Source organism: Mytilus galloprovincialis, chromosome 1, assembly GCF_965363235.1.
Source record: "Mytilus galloprovincialis chromosome 1, xbMytGall1.hap1.1, whole genome shotgun sequence".
NCBI classification, from domain to species: Eukaryota; Metazoa; Mollusca; class Bivalvia; order Mytilida; family Mytilidae; genus Mytilus; species Mytilus galloprovincialis.
In genome coordinates, this window is record NC_134838.1 from 39,872,111 (window position 1) to 39,894,252 (window position 22,142).

At 33.4% G+C, this 22,142-nt stretch overlaps 1 protein-coding gene across 1 annotated transcript in view; it reads left to right on the top strand.

Annotated features, from left to right (window-relative positions):
• The window catches only part of LOC143074168 (Fanconi anemia group D2 protein-like), an 82,952-nt gene that overhangs the window by 53,181 nt on the left and 7,629 nt on the right, over window positions 1–22,142 (top strand). The window contains exons 31-39 of the mRNA XM_076249720.1: window positions 7,074–7,192; window positions 10,706–10,822; window positions 11,160–11,287; window positions 12,208–12,307; window positions 14,966–15,182; window positions 15,834–15,905; window positions 18,204–18,242; window positions 19,079–19,228; window positions 21,344–21,490. Of these exons, the coding sequence (XP_076105835.1) occupies window positions 7,074–7,192; window positions 10,706–10,822; window positions 11,160–11,287; window positions 12,208–12,307; window positions 14,966–15,182; window positions 15,834–15,905; window positions 18,204–18,242; window positions 19,079–19,228; window positions 21,344–21,490 (1,089 nt within the window). The remainder of the gene's footprint in view (window positions 1–7,073; window positions 7,193–10,705; window positions 10,823–11,159; window positions 11,288–12,207; window positions 12,308–14,965; window positions 15,183–15,833; window positions 15,906–18,203; window positions 18,243–19,078; window positions 19,229–21,343; window positions 21,491–22,142) is intronic.

Genomic DNA, 22,142 nt, shown 5'->3' on the forward strand with positions numbered 1-22,142 from the left:
TATTGGCCAGTGTTGTTTTCAGGTCAAAAGGTATAAATGGCTCATGAAAGCCATTTATTTCAGGATTACCGAAATAAATGTTACTGACCCCACCCTGCTTATCAAGTTTGACCACCCTTCCATAACATTCCTCAGACAACATATCAATTACAAAAATATCATTATTATTGTCTGTGGTGATTCTGAACGGTAATGTGAAGATTGGTTTTCCTTTCTTGTCTAAATGGTATGTTGTTTCATGATTTCCTTCAATATTCATCACTATAACTTGCCTAGGACCACAAGGAGGAAACATTGGTCCTTGTTCTCTTGCCCCAACAATGATTTTATTGTTCTTTGAAATATGAAGTGCGGCATTGGACATTAAAGGTGCAACTGTGTACTTAGATTTCACTAATTTCCCTGTTTCAGGTTTGAATATACTCAGATTTGATTTTTGTAGTGACAGTACCAGATCTGAATTGTTTAGTTGCATACGTGCCACATCACTCAATTTAACATTTTTGTTTATATTTATTAATCCATTTTGAAGAAGACTAACATTTTGCATTTCCTTTGATGTGAAATCACTTAACCACAGTGATTTATCAGTACAGCAAACTATGCATTGTATTTGTGAATAGGTTGTTCTGTATTGATTTAGAAGTTTGAATTGAGGCTTCTGTGGTATTCGATCAGCTGGAATATCAACCAAAATTCCGTAAAAAGTTGCAATGGTTTCCTGTTCAATACATCCAGGAACAAATTTTGGAAGAAAATTGTATTTTGCCAGATCGTCTTGGCTTCTTAATGTCTTTTTTGACATATTTTCTTTTCCTACAATTTTAAAGACCTTCAGTACATTGTTCGAGTCTATAGCATCCAGGAAAATTTGTTTTCTCAACTCTGCAGCTTTATAATCTTCATTTGTCTGGTTTTCATTAGCTTGCATTGATATAGTTATCTTGTTTAAACCTTCATCCAGCGTGGCTACAAGTTTTTCTGACTGTTTATGAACTAATTCATTAAAGACTTTCTCTTGGTGCAAAATTCCTTGTTTTTCCTCTGAATATTTGGACTGTACCTCTGTTTTTAGGCTCTGTAGTGTCACTCTTTTTGTTTTCAATTTAGTAAGATCCTCATCTGTGCTAGCATGCAAGTCTCTCAGAACTTCCATAGCAACTTTGAATCCTTTACTTATTTCAATCATATTGTGTGTGTTGTGTGCATTGGTAATACACAAAGGGCAGACAACTTCTTCACATACTGTACAAAATAAGCAGCATATTTTCCCAGCATGTCTGTCACATTTAATGTTATTGAAATCATGAACTTGTTCCAATTGTTTTTGCTCGGATGCAATATTTTTTAAGTCCACAATTTTATGTTCTTCAGAGGATTTAAATTTCTCATGGATTTTCCTGCATTTATCACAAATCAATAAATTACACAGTAAACATTTCCACTTTATTTTACTTTCTTCTTCACACATTTGACATCCTAAGACTGTCTGTCCTTTCTGGAAAGATTTGGATAATGCCATTTTCTGTTGTTAAATTTCACGTTGACTTGCTGACTTGTTAATTTAAACTTGAAATGGGTGTTATTGCTGAACTTATATATCTATCGTTAAAATTCCTTGTTTAAAGTATGTACCCAGGTACTCCAACCTTGAACTTTAAATTATTTAAGAAGATATAATATGTCATAATCTAAAAATAGAATTAAATATTGATTATTGAAATAGGGTCAAAATGGGGAATCGAAAGAGTTTAAATGGTTCCATTATTTTTTCAAGTTTTTGCACAAGTGGAAAATGTATTGATGCATTAATTGTACCACAACTGAAATATTATGAAAGCATTGTTTTTACCTGCCTTTTTCCATCTTTCATTTGACAAATTAAATTGTTCTATATAGTTACAGCCCAATTAATGATCTAATGTGTAGGATATCTCCAATTACAGAGACCAATATTTTTTTTCTTACTATATTCAAATTTTAAGTTGAATTACCTCCATGTGATCCATGAGAGCTATTGCCATCAATTGTAGCCTGTCTTTGATGTCTATCAATAACTTTCTCGAAAAATGTTCTTTTCTGAAACCACAAGACCAACAAATGCTTGCTAGAATGATCCATAGTGTTTCTAGTATAATCCTTTCTTTGGATGTCCAATTTTTATCACATCATCTCTGTTTGATTGTCCTTGTAGAATATATTTGCTTGGGACAATAATGTGTTGCTGTTTGCTGTATGTACATAGATCAATAAGTCAACTAATAAATAAGTGAAAACTTAGCTATAAAAGATTTAGATTTATACTTGAATCAGAATATTATGCAACTCTTAGGGCTTGATCCTCAGGGGGAAGGGATGGATTAAAAAATATTAGTAAAAAGAATGGTTTGTAAATAAACACTTATTACACAATTGGAAATAAAATAATGAAAATTTATGTGTAATTTCCACTAAGAGGTGTCTAAGCCAAAAGTTGAAAAATTTCAAAAGACTTTGATACTTGTATTGAGACCAGAATTCTATGTGAAAATATTGGGTTTTTATGCAGTTAATCTGCATTATGCGAGCACCCTAGATTTGTGGTCTACCCGATAAATGCTGAAATACTTGCCATTGTTATTATCTAGCTGGCTACTATGTTATATATAACTAATTGTTGAACACTTTTTTAATACTTTTAATTCTGGATTACAAAAAATATGACTAGAAAAACCTTAAATGATCGTCGAATCACCCAAAACTTTTGAAGTTGCACATAGGAAGTAGTGCTCATTAGGAATTCTTATGTAGTTTATTATCGCCTGTGCTTTTGGCTAAGATGTCAAAAAACAATTGTACGAAATATTTAATCGCCGAAAATCTTTTAAGACAAGTACATTGTTGTAGTTTAGATTTCCCACATGGCAAAAGTCGTAGGAATATTGTTTGTCGTCAATACGTAGTACAACTACGTCAGTAGTCTATTATATAATAAGTTCAACTATTCATTGTGTTGGCGGCAATTTCAAATTAGAAGACGAAATTCTTTTCTTTTCAATTTGGAGGCAGGGGTTCAAATTAGCGGTGGTCCGAGGTCCGCGACCTTCCACTTTCGACTTGGTTACTAGCCACGCCCGACGGGCTTTCCACTCTGAGACAAAAATAATACATTTATAGTAGTCTCAGTTCCACTTGAAAGAAAATAAAAAAAATAGCTTTGCAAACCTTTTCGCCAAAGTCTCCAAATAAACGATCTCAAAACTTATTTTAATCATTATTATTCATGACAGCGATGTCAATTTTGTTCAATCGCTAGCTATATACAGAAAATCGCCGACAAAAAATGTGTTAATACGAGTAAAATCGTATCTGACTGACAAAAACAACATTGGAACACAATGACAATGGCTGCCATGAAAAGACAATTACAATTTCGGATCCGATTCCAGAAGCAGATAAGGGTAATTCCGGGTTTTTGGCGAATCCAGGCAGGTGACAAAATACATCTATGCATGGTAAATGAATATAAACACTAGAATTGAAAACCAAAAGATTATTTAAAAGAAAGAAAAAGCAGAAAATATTTTAAACAGAAACTCAAAATTACTTTTGACAAATTTTAATGTCAAAATCCAATACAATGTGACAGCTGGGAATAGTATATCTAACAATATATATGTGTTCCTTGTCACAGTATAAATTTTCTTTATCAGTAATAAATGTTGATAATGCATGTAAGATGCTTTTAAAGTGTAAGCATATTACTGCAATTTTGGGGTATTTTTTTTCTCAATTTTAAAGGGTCAGTTAAAGTAGCTGGAAGATTCAATTACTTTATTTTCACAAATAACTACCTGAATGTAGGCAAATCATATGATATATAGGCGTCCTTTGGGCCACTCTACCCCCTGGCCTCCTGTTTGATAACTTTGAAACGGATGAGATCCCCACCTCTCAACCATATACATTCATGTATGGGACTATATATATAACTAATCAAATGAAATATAAGAGGAGTCCATGGGGTGACCCACTCCCTCCTGTTTGGGAACTTACGAAACGGTCGAGATCCCCACCCCTAAATAATATATATTCATGTATGGGTCAATATAACTAATTAAATGAAATATAGGGGGAGTCCCCCTACCCCCTCCTGTTTGAGAACTTGGAAATCGAAGAGGTCCCCACCCCTAAATCATATATATTCATGTATGGGACAATATAACAAATCAAATGAAATATAGGGGAAGTCCCTGGGGTCACCCTACCCCTTCCTGTTTGAGAACTTGAAAACCCTTGAGATCCCCACCCCTAAACCATATATATTCATATATTCATGTATGGGACAATATAACAAATCATTAACATTTACTATGGGCAGGTAAAGTCAGACCTCACCTTTGATCCTTGTAGTAGTGAACATTTGTCTGATTTGTGTTGCATAACTATTGTAATATATAACACATACTCAGTTTTCTTTACAGGGAACCAGTCCATTCATACTATTACATGTTCGTACTAAGTCAACACTACTACTAACAGTCAACTAAAACCAACGTTAACTACCAACTAGAACAACTACAATCATTGCGAACTTGTACCACTGCAGACTCACCATAAACAATATACATTTATATATTCATTGCTATTAAAACCTTGATAACATATTAATTATTTGCCTTAATAATTAATTCATTAGATAAACATAAATGTACAATATAAGAATGTTAATGCCACATCAGAGGCGGATTTAGAGGGTTTTTCAGTGCCCCCCCCCCCCCCTTCCATTTTTGAGAAAAAATTTGGTTGATTATATAGGGAATCACTAAAGCATGACTGGAGCAGGTCCCCTGTTAGGCAGGCAGTGGGCCCCCACTTATGAAAATTTCTGGATCCGCCACTGCACATAATTACGTTTGCCTGGTTTTTGGTTAACTGCCTGCAGCGCTTACAGCGCTTTGATTTAAATTATCCATCAATATAAAAGTTAAATCAAAGTATTTAGTGTGATTTAACAGATGGAGTTAGAATATTTGTATGGCTCTGGGATCATGATGTCTAAGGGATACTAAACCAAAGCTTTGACTGTTCAAGTATTTCGCTCACACTATTGATAATTAATAAAAAAAAAAAAAGAAGAAGAACATTTGGAGTAATCAACGTTGTAACAATGTCTATTCTTAAGATTTTGAAATTTTGATTTTTGCCTTTTTGAAGAGAACCAGAATAATAGATTTTTTATATCACATTTTCCAAAAATGCTATTGCTGCAGTTTTTGTCTCGCTTGACGGAGTCAAAAAGCGAGACATAGGTATGCTGTTTCCGAGTTAGTTTGTGATAAGGTCTAGTTTATGGTGGTCAGTTAAAGATATTTGGTATGCAGTTGTATTAATAGTATTGGCACATCTCATTACCATGGAGATTATTTGGCCCGGCCCCCTCAGTCAAGGTCAATTGACTGAAATATTTGCTTAGTTTTCATGTATTAGTTTGTGATTAGGTCAGTTTATGTGGTACCACTAGTAGTAAGTCAATGATATTTGGTGTGCAGTTGTATAAGCATTGGCAAGTCTCATTACCATGAGATTTACTTACCAAAACCCCTCAGTTATGGTTTATTGACTTTGAATATTTGCAAAACTTACATGTTAAAATATTGCTATTTTGATTTCACATTTGCATTATCAAAATTACAAAAAAGCGAGACATATCTCTGTGATAACAGTTTATTATTTATGATGTCACACCAAGATTGTGTGACGATAGATATAGGAAGATGTGGTATGAGTGCCAATGAGACAACTCTCCATCCAAGTCACAATCTTTAAAAGTAAACCATTATAGGTCAAGGTACGGTCTTCAACAAGGAGCCTTGGCTCACACCAAACAGCAAGCTATAAATCGCCCGATAAAAAACCTATTCAAATACGAAAAACCAATTGTCTTATCTATATAAAAAAAAAAAGAAAAACAAGAAACACTTATGAACCACATCAAGAAACTACAACTACTAAACATCAGATTCCTGCAAACAATTGCAAACGTTTTAATGGTACCAAACCTTCACCCTTATCTGAAAAAATAGTGTAACATCACAACATAGAAAGACACATTATAAATATCAATTGGAAAGGCTTAACTAATCAAAAGACGTAGTAACACAGATATACATACTTTGAAAGATCCATTGATAAATATTTTTGTGTGCTCATAAAAAAAAAAGACTTTGTAAATGTAAAGTCTTGAGATAGAAAAACTTGATCCTTGTGTAATTATGTGACTTCATATTTATATTTTTTATCAGATTAATTATATGTCTTATATGATTCTCCTCTTAGAAAGCCTTGGATTTACCACTTATACATTTAAGGTAAAATTGATAGCCAAAATCTATATTTCACATAGGACTAGCAAAGCTTAACAGAAGTGCTTAATTATAAAAAAGAAGATGTGGTATGATTGCCAATGAGACAACTCTCCACAACACAAATGACACAAAAACTAACAACTATAGGTCAACGTACGGCTTTCAACAATGAGCAAAACCCATACCGCATAGTCAGCTGTAAAAGGAGCCGCCGTGGTGTAGTGGTTAGTGCATCGGACTACTAACACAGGTTCCAGGTTCGATTCCCGTCTGGGATGAAAATTTCAGGGACTGAATTTTCGTCGCTCCCTTGACACCATTTGCAAGTATGGTCTTGAGGAAACGCTGATAGTCCGTCGGAAGGGGAAGATAAATGGCTGACCCGTGTTAAGAGAGAGCCATATCTCTTGCACGTTAAAGACACCCTTGTAGATTTTGAAAAAGAGCAGGCTAATGCCGCTACAAGGCAGCACTCGCACCCGCAAAGTGGAAAGGGATTAATATAAGTTGCAAAACTTGTTTTCCAATCCACTACAATGAAATATGTTTAAACTAAAGGCAAGTACAGATCTGAGAGTATACACCACATATACTTGGAAGTTATTGGTTTTGTTAAATTGTTGGTAAGTTATGTCAACACAAAATGTCCTTCAGTTATAAGGAAAGTATTTAACATGTATCATTCCAACTTTTAAGAATAACTATATGAGTATTATTTTTTTTCAGACAATGATTGCTGAGAATGATGGAATGATAGATGGTCCAGGTTTCAATAGTCCTGAATCCTCACTGATGGCCTCTTGTTTCCAGTTAATTCTACAGACAATGTGTTCTCTGTTCTCATGGTGAGTATATATTCAGGTATCAACAGTCCTGAATCCTTACTGATGACCTCTTGTTTCCAGTTAATTCTCCAGACAATGTGTTCTCTGTTCTCATGGTGAGTATATATGTCAAGTTTTGAACAGTTCTGAATCCTTACTAATGGCCTCTTGTTTCCAGTTAATTCTCCAGACAATGTGTTCTCTGTTCTCATGGTGAGTATATGTCCAGGTATTAACAGTCCTGAATCCTTACTGATGCCCTCTTGTTTCCAGTTAATTCTACAGACATTGTGTTCTCTGTTCTCATGGTGAGTATATGTCCAAATTTAAATAGTCCTGAATCCTTACTGATGGCCTCTTGTTTCCAGTTAATTCTACAGACATTGTGTTCTCTGTTCTCATGGTGAGTATATGTCCAGGTATTAACAGTCCTGAATCCTCACTGATGGCCTTTTGTTTCCAGTTAATTCTACAGACAATGTGTTCTCTGTTCTCATGGTGAGTATATGTCCATGTATTAACAGTCCTGAATCCTTACTGATGGCCTCTTGTTTCCAGTTAATTCTACAGACATTGTGTTCTCTGTTCTCATGGTGAGTATATGTCCAGGTATCAACATTCCTGAATCCTTACTAATGACCTCTTGTTTCCAGTTAATTCTACAGACAATGTGTTCTCTGTTCTCATGGTGAGTATATGTCCAGGTATTAACAGTCCTGAATCCTTACTGATGACCTCTTGTTTCCAGTTAATTCTACAGACAATGTGTTCTCTGTTCTCATGGTGAGTATATGTCCAGGTATTAACAGTCCTGAATCCTTACTGATGACCTCTTGTTTCCAGTTAATTCTACAGACAATGTGTTCTCTGTTCTCATGGTGAGTATATGTCCAGGTATCAACAGTCCTGAATCCTTACTGATGACCTCTTGTTTCCAGTTAATTCTACAGACAATGTGTTCTCTGTTCTCATGGTGAGTAATGTCCAGGTATTAACAGTCCTGAATCCTTACTGATGGCCTCTTGTTTCCAGTTAATTCTACAGACAATGTGTTCTCTGTTCTCATGGTGAGTAATGTCCAGGTATTAACAGTCCTGAATCCTTACTGATGACCTCTTGTTTCCAGTTAATTCTACAGACAATGTGTTCTCTGTTCTCATGGTGAGTAATGTCCAGGTATTAACAGTCCTGAATCCTTACTGATGACCTCTTGTTTCCAGTTAATTCTACAGACAATGTGTTTTCTGTTCTCATGGTGAGTATATGTCCATGTTTCAATAGTCCTGAATCCTTACTGAAGGCCTCTTGTTTCCAGTTAATTCTACAGACAATGTGTTCTCTGCTCTCATGGTGAGTATATGTCCAGGTTTCAATAGTCCTGAATCCTTACTGAAGGCCTCTTGTTTCCAGTTAATTCTCCAGACAATGTGTTCTCTGTTCTCATGGTGAGTATATGTCCAGGTATCAACATTCCTGAATCCTTAATAATGACCTCTTGTTTCCAGTTAATTCTACAGACAATGTGTTCTCTGTTCTCATGGTGAGTATATGTCCAGGTATTAACAGTCCTGAATCCTTACTGATGACCTCTTGTTTCCAGTTAATTCTACAGACATTGTGTTCTCTGTTCTCATGGTGAGTATATGTCCAGGTATTAACAGTCCTGAATCCTTACTGATGGCCTCTTTTTTCCAGTTAATTCTTCAGACAATGTGTTCTCTGTTCTCATGGTGAGTATATGTCCAGGTATTAACAGTCCTGAATCCTTACTGATGACCTCTTGTTTCCAGTTAATTCTACAGACATTGTGTTCTCTGTTCTCATGGTGAGTATATGTCCAGGTATTAACCGTCCTGAATCCTTACTGATGACCTCTTGTTTCCAGTTAATTCTACAGACAATGTGTTCTCTGTTCTCATGGTGAGTATATGTCCAGGTATTAACAGTCCTGAATCCTCACTGATGGCCTCTTGTTTCCAGTTAATTCTACAGACAATGTGTTCTTTGTTCTCATGGTGAGTATATGTACAGGTATTAACAGTCCTGAATCCTTACTGATGACCTCTTGTTTCCAGTTAATTCTACAGACAATGTGTTCTCTGTTCTCATGGTGAGTATATGTCCAGGTATTAACAGTCCTGAATCCTCACTGATGGCCTCTTGTTTCCAGTTAATTCTACAGACAATGTGTTCTCTGTTCTCATGGTGAGTATATGTCCAGGTATTAACAGTCCTGAATCCTTACTGGTGGCCTCTTGTTTCCAGTTAATTATACAGACATTGTGTTCTCTGTTCTCATGGTGAGTATATTTCCAAATTTAAATAGACCTGAATCCTTACTGATGGCCTCTTGTTTCCAGTTAATTATACAGACATTGTGTTCTCTGTTCTCATGGTGAGTATATTTCCAAATTTAAATAGACCTGAATCCTTACTGATGGCTTCTTGTTTCCAGTTAATTCTCCAGACAATGTGTTCTTTGTTCTCATGGTGAGTATATGTCCAGTTTTCAATAGTCCTGAATCCTTACTGGTGGCCTCTTGTTTCCAGTTAATTCACCAGACAATGTGTTCTTTGTTCTCATGGTGAGTATATGTCATGGCTTCAAAAGTCCTGAATAAGCAAGTCAGCATAGGAAAATCCCCTACCATTTATTTTTTTGTTGAAATCAGACAAGTTTAATTTTAGACTCTTTGGAACCTGATGTGGACCCATTTGAAAAAATGGGCCAAAATCAAAAATTTGATAAACATTATTAGACTCAGCATATTGAAATCAATTTAAGTTTGATTGTGTACACTGGTTTGGACCCACTTGGCTAAAAAACAAAATTTTAAAAACACAGTAAGATTAATCATCTCAAAGAAGCCCAATATTTCAAGATTATTTAGACCGTTTGAAAATGGTTAGAAATAAGCAATTCAAACAAAGTTTAGAAATTTGCCTGTTTTTTACCCCTTGTTGGCCATTAATTCCTGAGCAGATACCACCATAACCCCAAAATTTAATCCAATACATGTACTACTTTTGTTATATGGAACCTTGCGGTATGATTTCAAACAAATCCATACGTTTGTACTCTAGTTATTTCCCAAAAACCAGAAAAGGTTTGCTTCTGATCCCTTTTTGGCCAAAAATTTCTAATCACTCTTTATCTTTCATAAATTTATGGAATGGACTTTGTGGTACAATTTTCCATACTTAAGTCTTTGTTTGGAAACCAAATGTTTTTTTGGCAGATATATGCCTTACCATTATACAGCCGCTGTATAACACTTATCTCCAGAGGTGAGCAAGGGGCAGATGGAAGTGATGTTTTCTGTAATCATACCAATAAACTCTACGCAACTTCAGTTTCCCAATGACTTGTGTTAACCTACAGATAGGACAAAGGAAATAATTCTAAAGGAGAAAAATTATGAAATATTTTAAATATAGAAAATCAGGGTATAATGATAATCATAATTTGGATTGAGCTCTACATCTGTTATTCATAAGTATTAAAGTTTTTCAGATGTTATATATTTTTTACAGGAATGGATTTCTGATGTCTGATAACAAGTCATTGTTTAAAGAAGGACTTGGAACATTAGTTTCAAGGATCAAAACAACCTCTGGTTCTACACAGATATCTAGACAGGATCTTATTAAGTATGTATCAAGGATTAAAACAACCTCAGGTTCTACACAAAAACATTTTATAATTTTTTTTTATTATTTTTTTTTTAAATTGGTTTCTGCACAATTTGCAAAACCATTGGATGCTTATAGTACCTTCATTTTGAAATTACATTGTAATATGAAATTTCATCATTTTGATTTCATAGTGGTTTTCAAGAATGATTTATTTTTTATTACTCTAAACAAAAATTTGAAATTAAACAATTTATTGAATGAGTAAATTATTAATTTTCCCTAATTCTAAAGTCATGTAGGCAAAATGGAACGCTATTCTGGATAAAACTTCAATACTTTTCATGTTTTTCAGGACATCGTTTCAGTACATTAAGAACTTTGCTGACATGGTACCAAACATAGCTACAGCTGTCAGTGTTGTTAAGTTATTAACTGTATTAGCAGATAAATCTGACTCCAGAGATCTTCATGGACAAATACGTAAGTTTGGCTCAAGATATCTTCATTGACAAATACTTAAATCTGACTCCAAAGATCTTCATATATACAAAACCAACATTGAGTTTTTGTGGGAAGATTCATTTCTCAAATACATAATAGCAATAGATAAATATAAGGTATACATATAAAAAGAAGATGTGGTATGATTGCCAATGAGATAACTCTCAACAAGAAACCAAATGACACAGAAACTAACAGCTATAGGTCACTGTATGGCCTTCAACAATAAGCAAAGCCCATACCCTATAGTCAGCTATAAAAGGCCGTAATATCACAAATTTTAAACGATTCAAACAAGAAAACTAACAATCTAATTAATGTACACAAATATGTAACACAGCAACAAAAGACAACCACTGAATTACAGGCTCCTGACTTGGGACAGACACATACATAAAGAATGTGGCTGAGTTTAACATGTTAGCAGGATCCCAACCCTCCCCTGTTACCTGGGACAATGGTTTAACAGTACAAATTTAGAACGAACTATAAAAATCAGTTGAAAAAGGCTTACATGATCATCAGACAGGGTTCATCTGACCTTTCCTCATTTCATGGACAAGTAATCAATGTTATGTTCTGTTTTGCAGATACTGTGACAATTTTTATGCCCCACCTATGACAGTAGAGAGTCATTATGTTTTCTGGTGTGGGTCCGTTCATCTGTCTGTCTGTCCCACTTCATGTTAAAGCTTTTGGTCAAGGAAGTTTTTGAAGAAGTTGAAGTCAAATCAACTTGAAACTTAGTACACATATTCCCTATGTTATGATCTTTCTAATTTCAATTTCAAATTACAGTTTTGATCACAATTTCATGGTCCACTGAACATAGAAAATGATAATGCCTGTGAGGCATCCGTGTACTATGGACATTCTTGTTCTACTTGTTATTTTTACAGCAAACATTTGTGAGGAATTTTTGAAAAGGGAATGGATGTCTGCAGATGGACAAAAGGAAAAAGGTGTTAAATATAATGAAAATTTACAGATAATAATTAGGTAAGAATAGAATTGCACTTTACAAAAGCATTATTTCTTAATCTATTAAAAAATTAATGAAGATATTCAGATTTCATTCTGATCCAATTTGGGCTATGTGAGTTATTCCCCTTTTTCTTTGGTATTGTAATTGACAGCATAACTGAGATGCAAATTTTCCTTGATACATACAATATATGTCTACGAATTTCTAAAGCATTATATGTCACTTCTTCAACCATAACTTTACTAAACTATTATAATATTAAATATATTTGTCTATTGAAGACATAAAACAATTTTGTAACATCTTTTTACCATTGCACATCATTGCAACAAAAGGTTCTGCTTATAGACTAGGACACTAAATGATTGAATAATAGTTTTGAGTCAAAATCAGTCTATGAAATAATTTTTTAGAAAATTTTGCTATTTTTATGCCCCATTTATGGGCATTATCTTTTCTGGTCTGTTCGTCTGTCCATCCTTCCATGAAACATGAAACATGAAAACTTAATTAAACGCCTATTTCTACATATACAATATGTATTCAATGGCGTTGTACATAAATGACATATAAACTACAAAAATACTATACAAAAATACAATATGTATGTACTATACCAAAAATTGAAAATATACACTGTGATACACAAGAAAAAAGTCAGAAAAGTTCAAAATAATTTTCAAAATACAATGTTTTCAACCGACATTTAAAAGTATCCAAAGATTCAGAGTTTTTTACATTTGTACCTAGTTCATTCCACAATTTTGGCCCAATAGTACTAAAGCTTCTATCTGAAAAAGTTTTCTTTTTGTTATATGGGACTGCATAACAACCAATAGATGACTCTGACGACCTTAATGAATGTTTCAACACTTGAGGATTTAACAAATTGATCAAATATGACGGTGCATTACCTACACGACAGTTGTACATATATGTTAAGATTTTGAATGTAATTCTGGCTTTGATCGGAAGCCAGTGTAAGTCAAACAATGCCTGCTTGGCACTATCATACTTAGAACGGTTTAACACAAGTTTGGCACACATATTCTGTACACGTTGCAATTTATATTAATCAGTTTGTGAAATTCCAAAAAGTATAACATTGCAATAATCTAAATGTGATATAACCAAAGATAAGACCAAAGTTTCAGTTGCTTCTTTCGATAGATAGGATCTTATGCACTTTATTTTGTAGTAGTTCATCATTGCTGTTTTACATTTTTTAGTAATATGATCTTTGAAGTTTAGAGTCTCATCCAGAAAAGCTCCTAAGTACCGTATACATGTTTTTGATTTTATAACATCTCCACAAATGATTATGTCTTTTGTCTGACATTTAGAGAGTTGGCGTCGACTGCCAAAGAGAATAAACTCTGTTTTCGCATTGTTCATTTTTAGTTTGTTACTGTTCATCCAGGTGTTTATATGAACAGCGCAGTCCTGTAAGTCACGAATTGCATCCATCTCATTCGTTAATGTTGGCACGAAACGTTTATTAGCAGTATGGTCGTCGGCAAATCCGTACACAGTAATAGATGGTGGAATAATGTCGAATAGAGTTCCGGCGTAGACTAAATAAAGCCAGGGACCTAAGCAACTTCCCTGTGGTACGCTACATTCAAGTTGTCGCTCTGATGATGTTGTAGAGCTGACATTTACACGACAGCTTCGAGTTCTCAAATAGGAATCGATCCATTTAAGTGCGGTTCCATTTACACCGTACTGATATTCGAGTACTTTTATCAAAATACTATGATCTACAGTATCGAATGCTGCACTTAAATCAACGGCGATCATAGCGGTGACTTCTTGATGCTCCATCCCATCGAGTATGTCATTAACGAGTCGTAGAAGGGCCGATTCGCACGAAGGGAATTGACGATACGCAGATTGGTTTATAGGAAGGAGATCATGATCTTTCACGTGTTCATTCAGTCTATATAGCGCACATTTTTCAATTAATTTAGACAGGAAAGACAAGTTGCTTACTGGTCTATAATTTGAGTAAATTAGTTCAAGACCAGCCTTTTTCAGCAGAGGCCTGACTACCGCTTGCTTCCATCTTAATGGGAAGACGCCTTGACTAAGAGACAAGTTAACTAACTTTGTGATAACAGGCAACAATTCACTAAGGAACGATTTAAGTACTTTCGTAGGCAAAATGTCAAGTTCGCATGATTTACATTGCAATTTATTTATGATGGTCTTAACTTCGTCTTCTGTCTTCCATCTGTCCTGCTCAAGGTTAATATTTTTGGTCGAGGTAGTTTTTGATGAAGTTGAAGTCCAATTAACTTGAAACTTACTACACATGTTCCGTATGATATGATCTTTCTAATTTTAAGGCCTAATAAGGGTTTTGACCCCAATTTCATGGTCCACTGAACATAGAAATTGAGTGTGATTGGGGCATTCGTGTACTATGGACAAATTCTGATTTATTATTTATCTATTTAAAACAAAATTTACTAGATGATCTTTCCAGTTTGAATGCCTAATAAGGGTTTTGACCTTAATTTCATGGTCCACTGAACATAAAAAATGATAGTGTGATAGGTGCATCCGTTTACTATGGACACATTCTTGTTTATTATTTGTCTATTTAAAACCAAATTTACCTTGGTGAATAAAAATATTGTACCTTACTTTGTCATGACAATTTTTTACAGAGCTTTTATGGTGTACTCAGATGACCCATTATCAGCAGCTGAAACCATAGCAACTAAAGGAATGCCTGAGCTCTTGGAAACAGATAAAAATGGCTGCTCTGCCACCTTCCCCACATTAAACAGATCGTCCTTTTCAACCTTCTACAGAGTTATGTTTAATCAGTTAATAGATTGTATAAAAACTATGTCACCAGCAAAGCAGACTGATTCTAGAGAGGTATTTTATGTCAAACATGAAAACAGAAATGTATAAAAGTTAGAATTCGTAAAATTTTCAAATAAAATACAAATTTGCATGTTGCATTTCCACGGAGATTATATCCCTCTATCATGGTTTATTGACTTTGAAACGTTTGCAAGTTAAGAAGGAACAACTTATGACATGTATTTGATATGCAGTTGCAGTTATATTGTCATCGGCACTCATCATTTCAATGGAGGTTATTTGGCCCTGCATCTTCACCCATAATTCAACATTTGCATTATACTATAAAAATTTCAAAAAGGCAAGACCAGATTTTTCAATGCACAGCACCTTGTGTATTTATCCCGCTATGGAATCAGATGCGAGCCAAAGCTGTATGCTAAATTTTGCCTTGTCTTGTCTTTGGCAATTGGACAGCTGTTACAATCAATTGAGGATAAAAGTCACATCTTCCCTTTGTTAACTATATCTGTTTTCTGTTGTTTATTTATGTGCATACAATAGATCAGCTCTGTAGACATGTTAAAACTGAATCCCTTGCACTTATGTCAAGTTTTGAGGTTCATAAGATTTTCTATATAAACTAATAAGAATTCGATTTTTTCAGGAAATTATTTAATTCTGTGTAGTTTTTGGTTTCAAGATTAGTATTCTCTGTTTTAGGTGAAAATAGACAAGCTGCTACAGTGGAATCAAGCTGTAAGAATATTACATATCCATATAAATTTGATTAAGGTTTGTACCTATAAAAATATAATAAACACTGAAGACAGTATATTTTTATGGCCCCGCAACGAAGTTGTCGGTGCCATATAGTTTTCTCTTGTCCGAAATTCTGATATTCCTTAATTCCATAATTCCGTCATTCCGCAACAAACCATTATACGGAGTTTTCAGATATTGGGCTCCACTAATTTTTGCTGAAATTACGGGCTTTGGACTTGAGAATTTGTTGAAAATTGTTGAAAATCTCAGTTATACAGACTTTTTTTCTAAACGCCTTCAGATATTGGGCTGATTTTTGATATGTGAGTTAACCATGATGAGTTACAGATTAAGTTTAAGTTTCTTTTCGCTCCACTAATTTTTGCCGAAATTACGGTCTTTGGAATTTGAGAAATTTTTGAAAATCACAGTTATAGACTTCTTTTCTAAACGCCTTCAGATATTGGGCTGTTTTTTGGTATGTGAGTTAACCATGATGAGTTATAGATCAAGTTTAAGTTTAGTTTCGCTCCACTAATTTTTGCTGAAATTACGGGCTTTGGACTTTGATAAATTATTGAAAATCACAGTTATACAGATTTTTTTTCTATACGCCTCCAGATTTTGAGCTGATGTTTGATATGTGAGACTACCATCATGTTTGTGTCCACATGTGTTTATATTGAAATTGCATATTTTTCATATTTTTGGGACGGGGCCATTCGTGTCTCTTTGACACATCTAGTTATAATCTGACCTTATTTGTAAGTGGAGTTTTACAAATACGAAGGCGTAACAATTTTGTATGCTCTTTCATGAATATGTTTATTGTAACAGCTTATTGACAGTTATTTTCAATTTTATATTAAGAATATATCAATGTATCTGTTACCAAGAGTAATTTTAGGGCCCTGCCCAATGGAGGGGCACCCTATAGTGATCAGTCTGTCCATAACAAATTGTGTCCACTCTATATCTAGAGAACCGTTATAATTTCATACTTTATACTTGACATGTATATTAACCAACATCAGAGGGTGTGTCATTATGTTTGAACAACTTCTTAGGTCAAAGGTCAAGGTTAAAAACTTGTTTTAGTTGACAACCCCATGTCCTATGGTAAAGATCTTGTCTGCTCTATATCTTGAGAAATGTTAAGATTTCAAAGTTTATACTCGACATGTACATTAACAAACACCAGAGGCTGTGTCTTAACTTGGGTTTCAGTTGACAACCTCATGTCCTATGGTAAAGATACAATTCTTTTACCACAGCGGGGCCTACAGAGATAGCAGTCATCTCAATGATGTATTGTTCCTTTTATGTATGATTATAGTTAATTCTAATATGACGTGCTTCTTTCGCTTTGTAAACAACACCGTGATAAAATTCTCGATATATCTATACTTAGCGCAGACTCCAAGATGTACGCAAATGGCTGTTTAAATATGCCTCCCACGTAAATCCACATGTATCGTAACCTATATGTAAACGGTTGTGGATTTCGCTGTGTTAACAATTACAATTGAATAAAACCCTACAGAACATTTATTCTGATTCTGATGCATAACAAAAAGAATTTACTCATTAGAGAACGGAAAAATGGACAAAAACAAAATAAATTAAAATTCCGCGAAATTCCAGTAATGATTTTTGCGCATTAACGTCATTTCAAAACATGACGTCATACGAATGAAAACTTCAAAGCTGAAGGTTTTTCTATTGCGTTTACCTTCTAAACTCGGATACAATTGCATTAAAATTAAGTATTGAGGTAGGTGTTGCTTGTTTTCTGTTCTATTGCATTATTCGCACATTTACTGATTTCAGCAAGTCAACATGGCGGCTCCTTGGTTACAACATGTCAACAGTGAATTTGACGGTAGCTTACGATAAAAAATGTAAATTTAAAATTGCAAATGTTGGGTTTACTGAGAAGTAAAAAAAGTAATCACATTTTTTTTCTAGCGGTTAGTTAAGAAATCATTCATGCAGGTTTATTAGATTTGTTTTACATTTATCGAACAGTGGGTAAAATAGAACAGCCACACACACGGTATTCCCATCATCGCTTCAGTTTTTTAATGATCGTATTTGTCCTATTAGAATCGAAATAATTCATGGAAGCCATAGATTTGTTGTAAATTTACACATGACCTGGGCCGTGATATTTGTTAATTTTATCCCTCGCTACACTCAGGATAAAATTCTCATATCACGGCCCAGGCCATGTGTAAATTTCCAACAAATCTATGGCTTCCATGAATTATTTCTTAAATTTACAATGTATATCAAAATCATTGCAAATTGTTTTTCTTCTATTTTTAGGCATTTGATGGAAGAGGAAATGTTACATCAGCATTAAAGGTATATTCATACTTATATTTATCTTAGATATATAGATTTTATGATAATATACTATTTTAGGTATATATGGTCAGATCATTTGTTTTCGTAGGTCATAGGAATTAATAGTTGATAATTGAGACCTGAAAATAATATGCACACAGACTGAAAGTTGAGCTTCTAGACTTGCAATTTATATTGAAACTTTGTTATCCTGTATCTATGAATGCATGAATTATTTATATCAGGCATACTAATTTATCTTTTATAAGCTTCTGACATAAGATATATAACTCAGAATAAAATACCACTAGATGTAAAGCAAATAACAGTAAATGAATAATATATTGTGGTCTTGTTTATTTTCATGACTACCAATTTTTGTAGATTGCTGAAAATTTCCACTTTCATGGATATTTGATTTAGTTGTTATAACAGTTTCTGTATACATTCCTATAGAAAATTCTTAATTCTTTGATCATTTAAAGTGGTGGTTCCCCTGTACACTGGAAACCACGAAAATTGGTATCCATCACATAATGATGAATCCACAGAATTACAACTTGGGATGTAGAAAACCAAAACAAATGAAAACATATGGCAGACAAAAAAGATTGAAATGAAATACATATAGATAATTTTGGTTTCAAGTCTAAACTTAATAGACATATTTGATGTCCTGGTCACTGAATTGAGGCTTTTCTAGAGTTTTATGATAGTCTTCACCAATCTAGTATAGAATATATCTTCAATTCTTCAATTTCATTAACAAATCACAGATTGCAATGTTCAGTAACTGCTGAATTTAACTGTATTACTTTTTTTCACTGAAGATTACATTTGTATATCTACTTTAGTGTGGAAGACAGTTTATAGAGATATTTCTAAGACAAGGTATGCCGCTACTGGACACCATGTTCCGTACCAACAGAGAGGATGTACAAGGCTTACTGAAAAATCTACAGATTAGTACCAGATATCTTCATCACATGTGTGGACATTCAAAGGTTAGTCAAAATAAACAACTGACCATAATTTATGTGAGCTGACAGTAACCTTTTTCTCACTGAAAATTAGGCAAATAATATTCTCATGACCATACTTGTTGACAGTCATGTTCTTTATACTAAATTGCTAAAAAATGCATAAAATTGTCAATTATTATTCTGTAAGAAACAGTATAAACATATCTGACTGAAAACTGATTTAACAAATAAGTGAATCAATATTAAAGCCGAAATATGCAATCTTTAATGACCTGACCTCAGTAATGTAATTATATCCCTTCTTAAGGGGGCTCCTTGGTATAAATCAATTTTTTTTTCTAATATAGGATTTAGCTATATTTTTTTATAAATGAACTTTATCATATACTTAAAAGAAAAATGAAATAAAAAAATGGGGTCACCGTTCATTTAACTCACAATCTGCCTCCGGAAGAAGCATACATTTTTGTTAATGTCCTTTTTTTCTGTTGAGCTAATAGGAGAAATAGAGGTAATATCAAAATAAAAAAAATAACTTAATTACAGAAATCGCTTAAATTTTATAATTATTTAGTTTATGTACAGCTTATTTGAAAACAATAATAAAAAATATAGGTCACCGATGAGTTAAAAAAAGATATTTCAAATTTAATGCCAAAAAATGGCATTTTTGCACCAAAGGGAGATAATTTGGAGTTTTTTCAATGATATAAACATTTTAAAAGTCATCTGGGGCCAAACTAAATCGGTTTTTTGGGTTGATTTTTGTACCATATCATAAAGTAATAACTTATAGTGTAATAAATAAAATTTGTAATGAAAAAATAAAGATTAAATTTTATGCTGACTCTTTTGTACCCACGAGCCACCTTAATAAGTCTGCTTAAAGGTTTTGGATACCTTCTTCTGACACATGTTTGAACATTCTTAGGTTTGGTAAAAATGAATATCTACACAAAAATACAAGATACCTTCACCACCTGGGTGGACATTCTGAAGTAACTCAAATATCTACATATGAATAAATACTTTCAACATATGTGTGCAGGGCCAAGTAGTCAAGTACGCAATTACTCATCATATAGGTTTTCTAAAAACTAATGTGGCTGTGAAATTGATAACTTAAGCACTGTCACTGATTTGAAAAAAAATATATATATTATTAACCTAATCACTTTTGAAAATCTTATTTGGACAAATTATATCGCCTAGCAGAAAGGAACCATTTTTTAGTTGTTTTGAAGCACCAAAAAATCCTGCATATCACAATAATTGTCAAATAAAATTGTGTATTTATTGTTTTTCTGTAGGCACTTGCACAAATATGAGGAAAGTAAAAATTTCTTATCATTTATCGTCTGATCCTTGGAATTTGTTAATTTGATATATTCTACAATTATAGTCTTTGTATGGGGTCGATACGAGGATATATTGACCTGAAAGAAGTATATTGACTGAGGACGAAGCCTGAGGTCGATATACTTCTTTAGTTCGATATATCCTGTATTGACCTCATAAATAGGCTATAATTGTTTTATAATTAATTTTCGACTATATTTGTATCAAAATCGTCATTTTATTTTGTTTGAATTTTATAGATTTCATATTGTCTCATAGGCATTAAACACATATAATATTAGTTGTTATTTCATTTACTTTTTTTCTTTTTTTATAAAAATTTTAACAATATCATGAAATTCATTACATGACGTAACAAAGTATTTCTGTTTTTATATATTCTGAAAACAACTGTGCAATATGGTTTTTGCTATCTGCCGTTTTCTATCTACCTTCGAAAATATAGTTTAACATGTGACTATCCCTGAACAAATCAAATTAGTTAAAATATACGAATTAATAATATTACTAAACATAGACCTTTATTTAAATACTGCTGATTCATTTATTTTCATGGTCACCAATTTTATTGATTGATGAAAATTTGTACTTTCATTGATATTCGATTTTGTAGGTTTGTCGAAGTTTGCATACAAGTCTATAAAAAATTTGTTCTTTGTTGAACATTAAAATTCAAAGGTTCCTTTTACTCATGAAATACACGAAAATTGGTATCCATCCAATAAAAATGAATCCCCTGTAGAGAATGAATAACAAAAGTATTTCTAATATTTTCAGATCATGAAAGATGTATGTCTGACAAACTTGGTACCATTGATGAAGAAATGTTTGGAAGCTTTTGTATATCGTGTCAAGGCTATGCTGACTATGAATAAATGTTTAGAAGCCTTCTGGTTAGGAAACCTGAAAAACAGAGATTTACAGGTAAATACATTCTTGATGTTTCTAATTTTTCAGATCTTACAAATAGTATTACCCCATAAAATGTCACATTCTTTATTTAAATATTTTCAGTTCAGATATGTATAGATTATTGGGTTTACTACACGTTGGTATTGTAAAATATCAGATGCTAGCCACAATGTGAACCTGGTGAGTGAGTGCAGTGAATGAGCTAAAAAGCCTCACACCGCTGATATTTTGGGTAAAACTTGAATATGCATGCAAAGAACTAAAAAGGAGTAGGTCCGGTAAGACCCCTTTTTGGCCCCAAAATATAACAATTTTACAAAATTGTTAAAATGTAAACCTTTAGTTATTTATTGGACAGTTGAATGCTTCTGCTACATAAATATGGACAGTTTTTGACAATACAATACACATATATCGGGTTGTAGCACCATTAAGTCACGCTAAATTACTGAAATCTTCAAAATTCTATCATTTTAGTTAAATTTTAGACGGTTTCCTTGTAAAACGAAATTGGCCGCATTCGTGTTCATCCTTAATATTGAAATGTAAGTTGTATTTTATGATAATACATAACATATATAAAGGTTGTGGATGAACACGGATGCGGCCAAAAAATTTTACAAATAAGATAATACCAAAAGTAGAAAAAGAAAATGGAGATGTA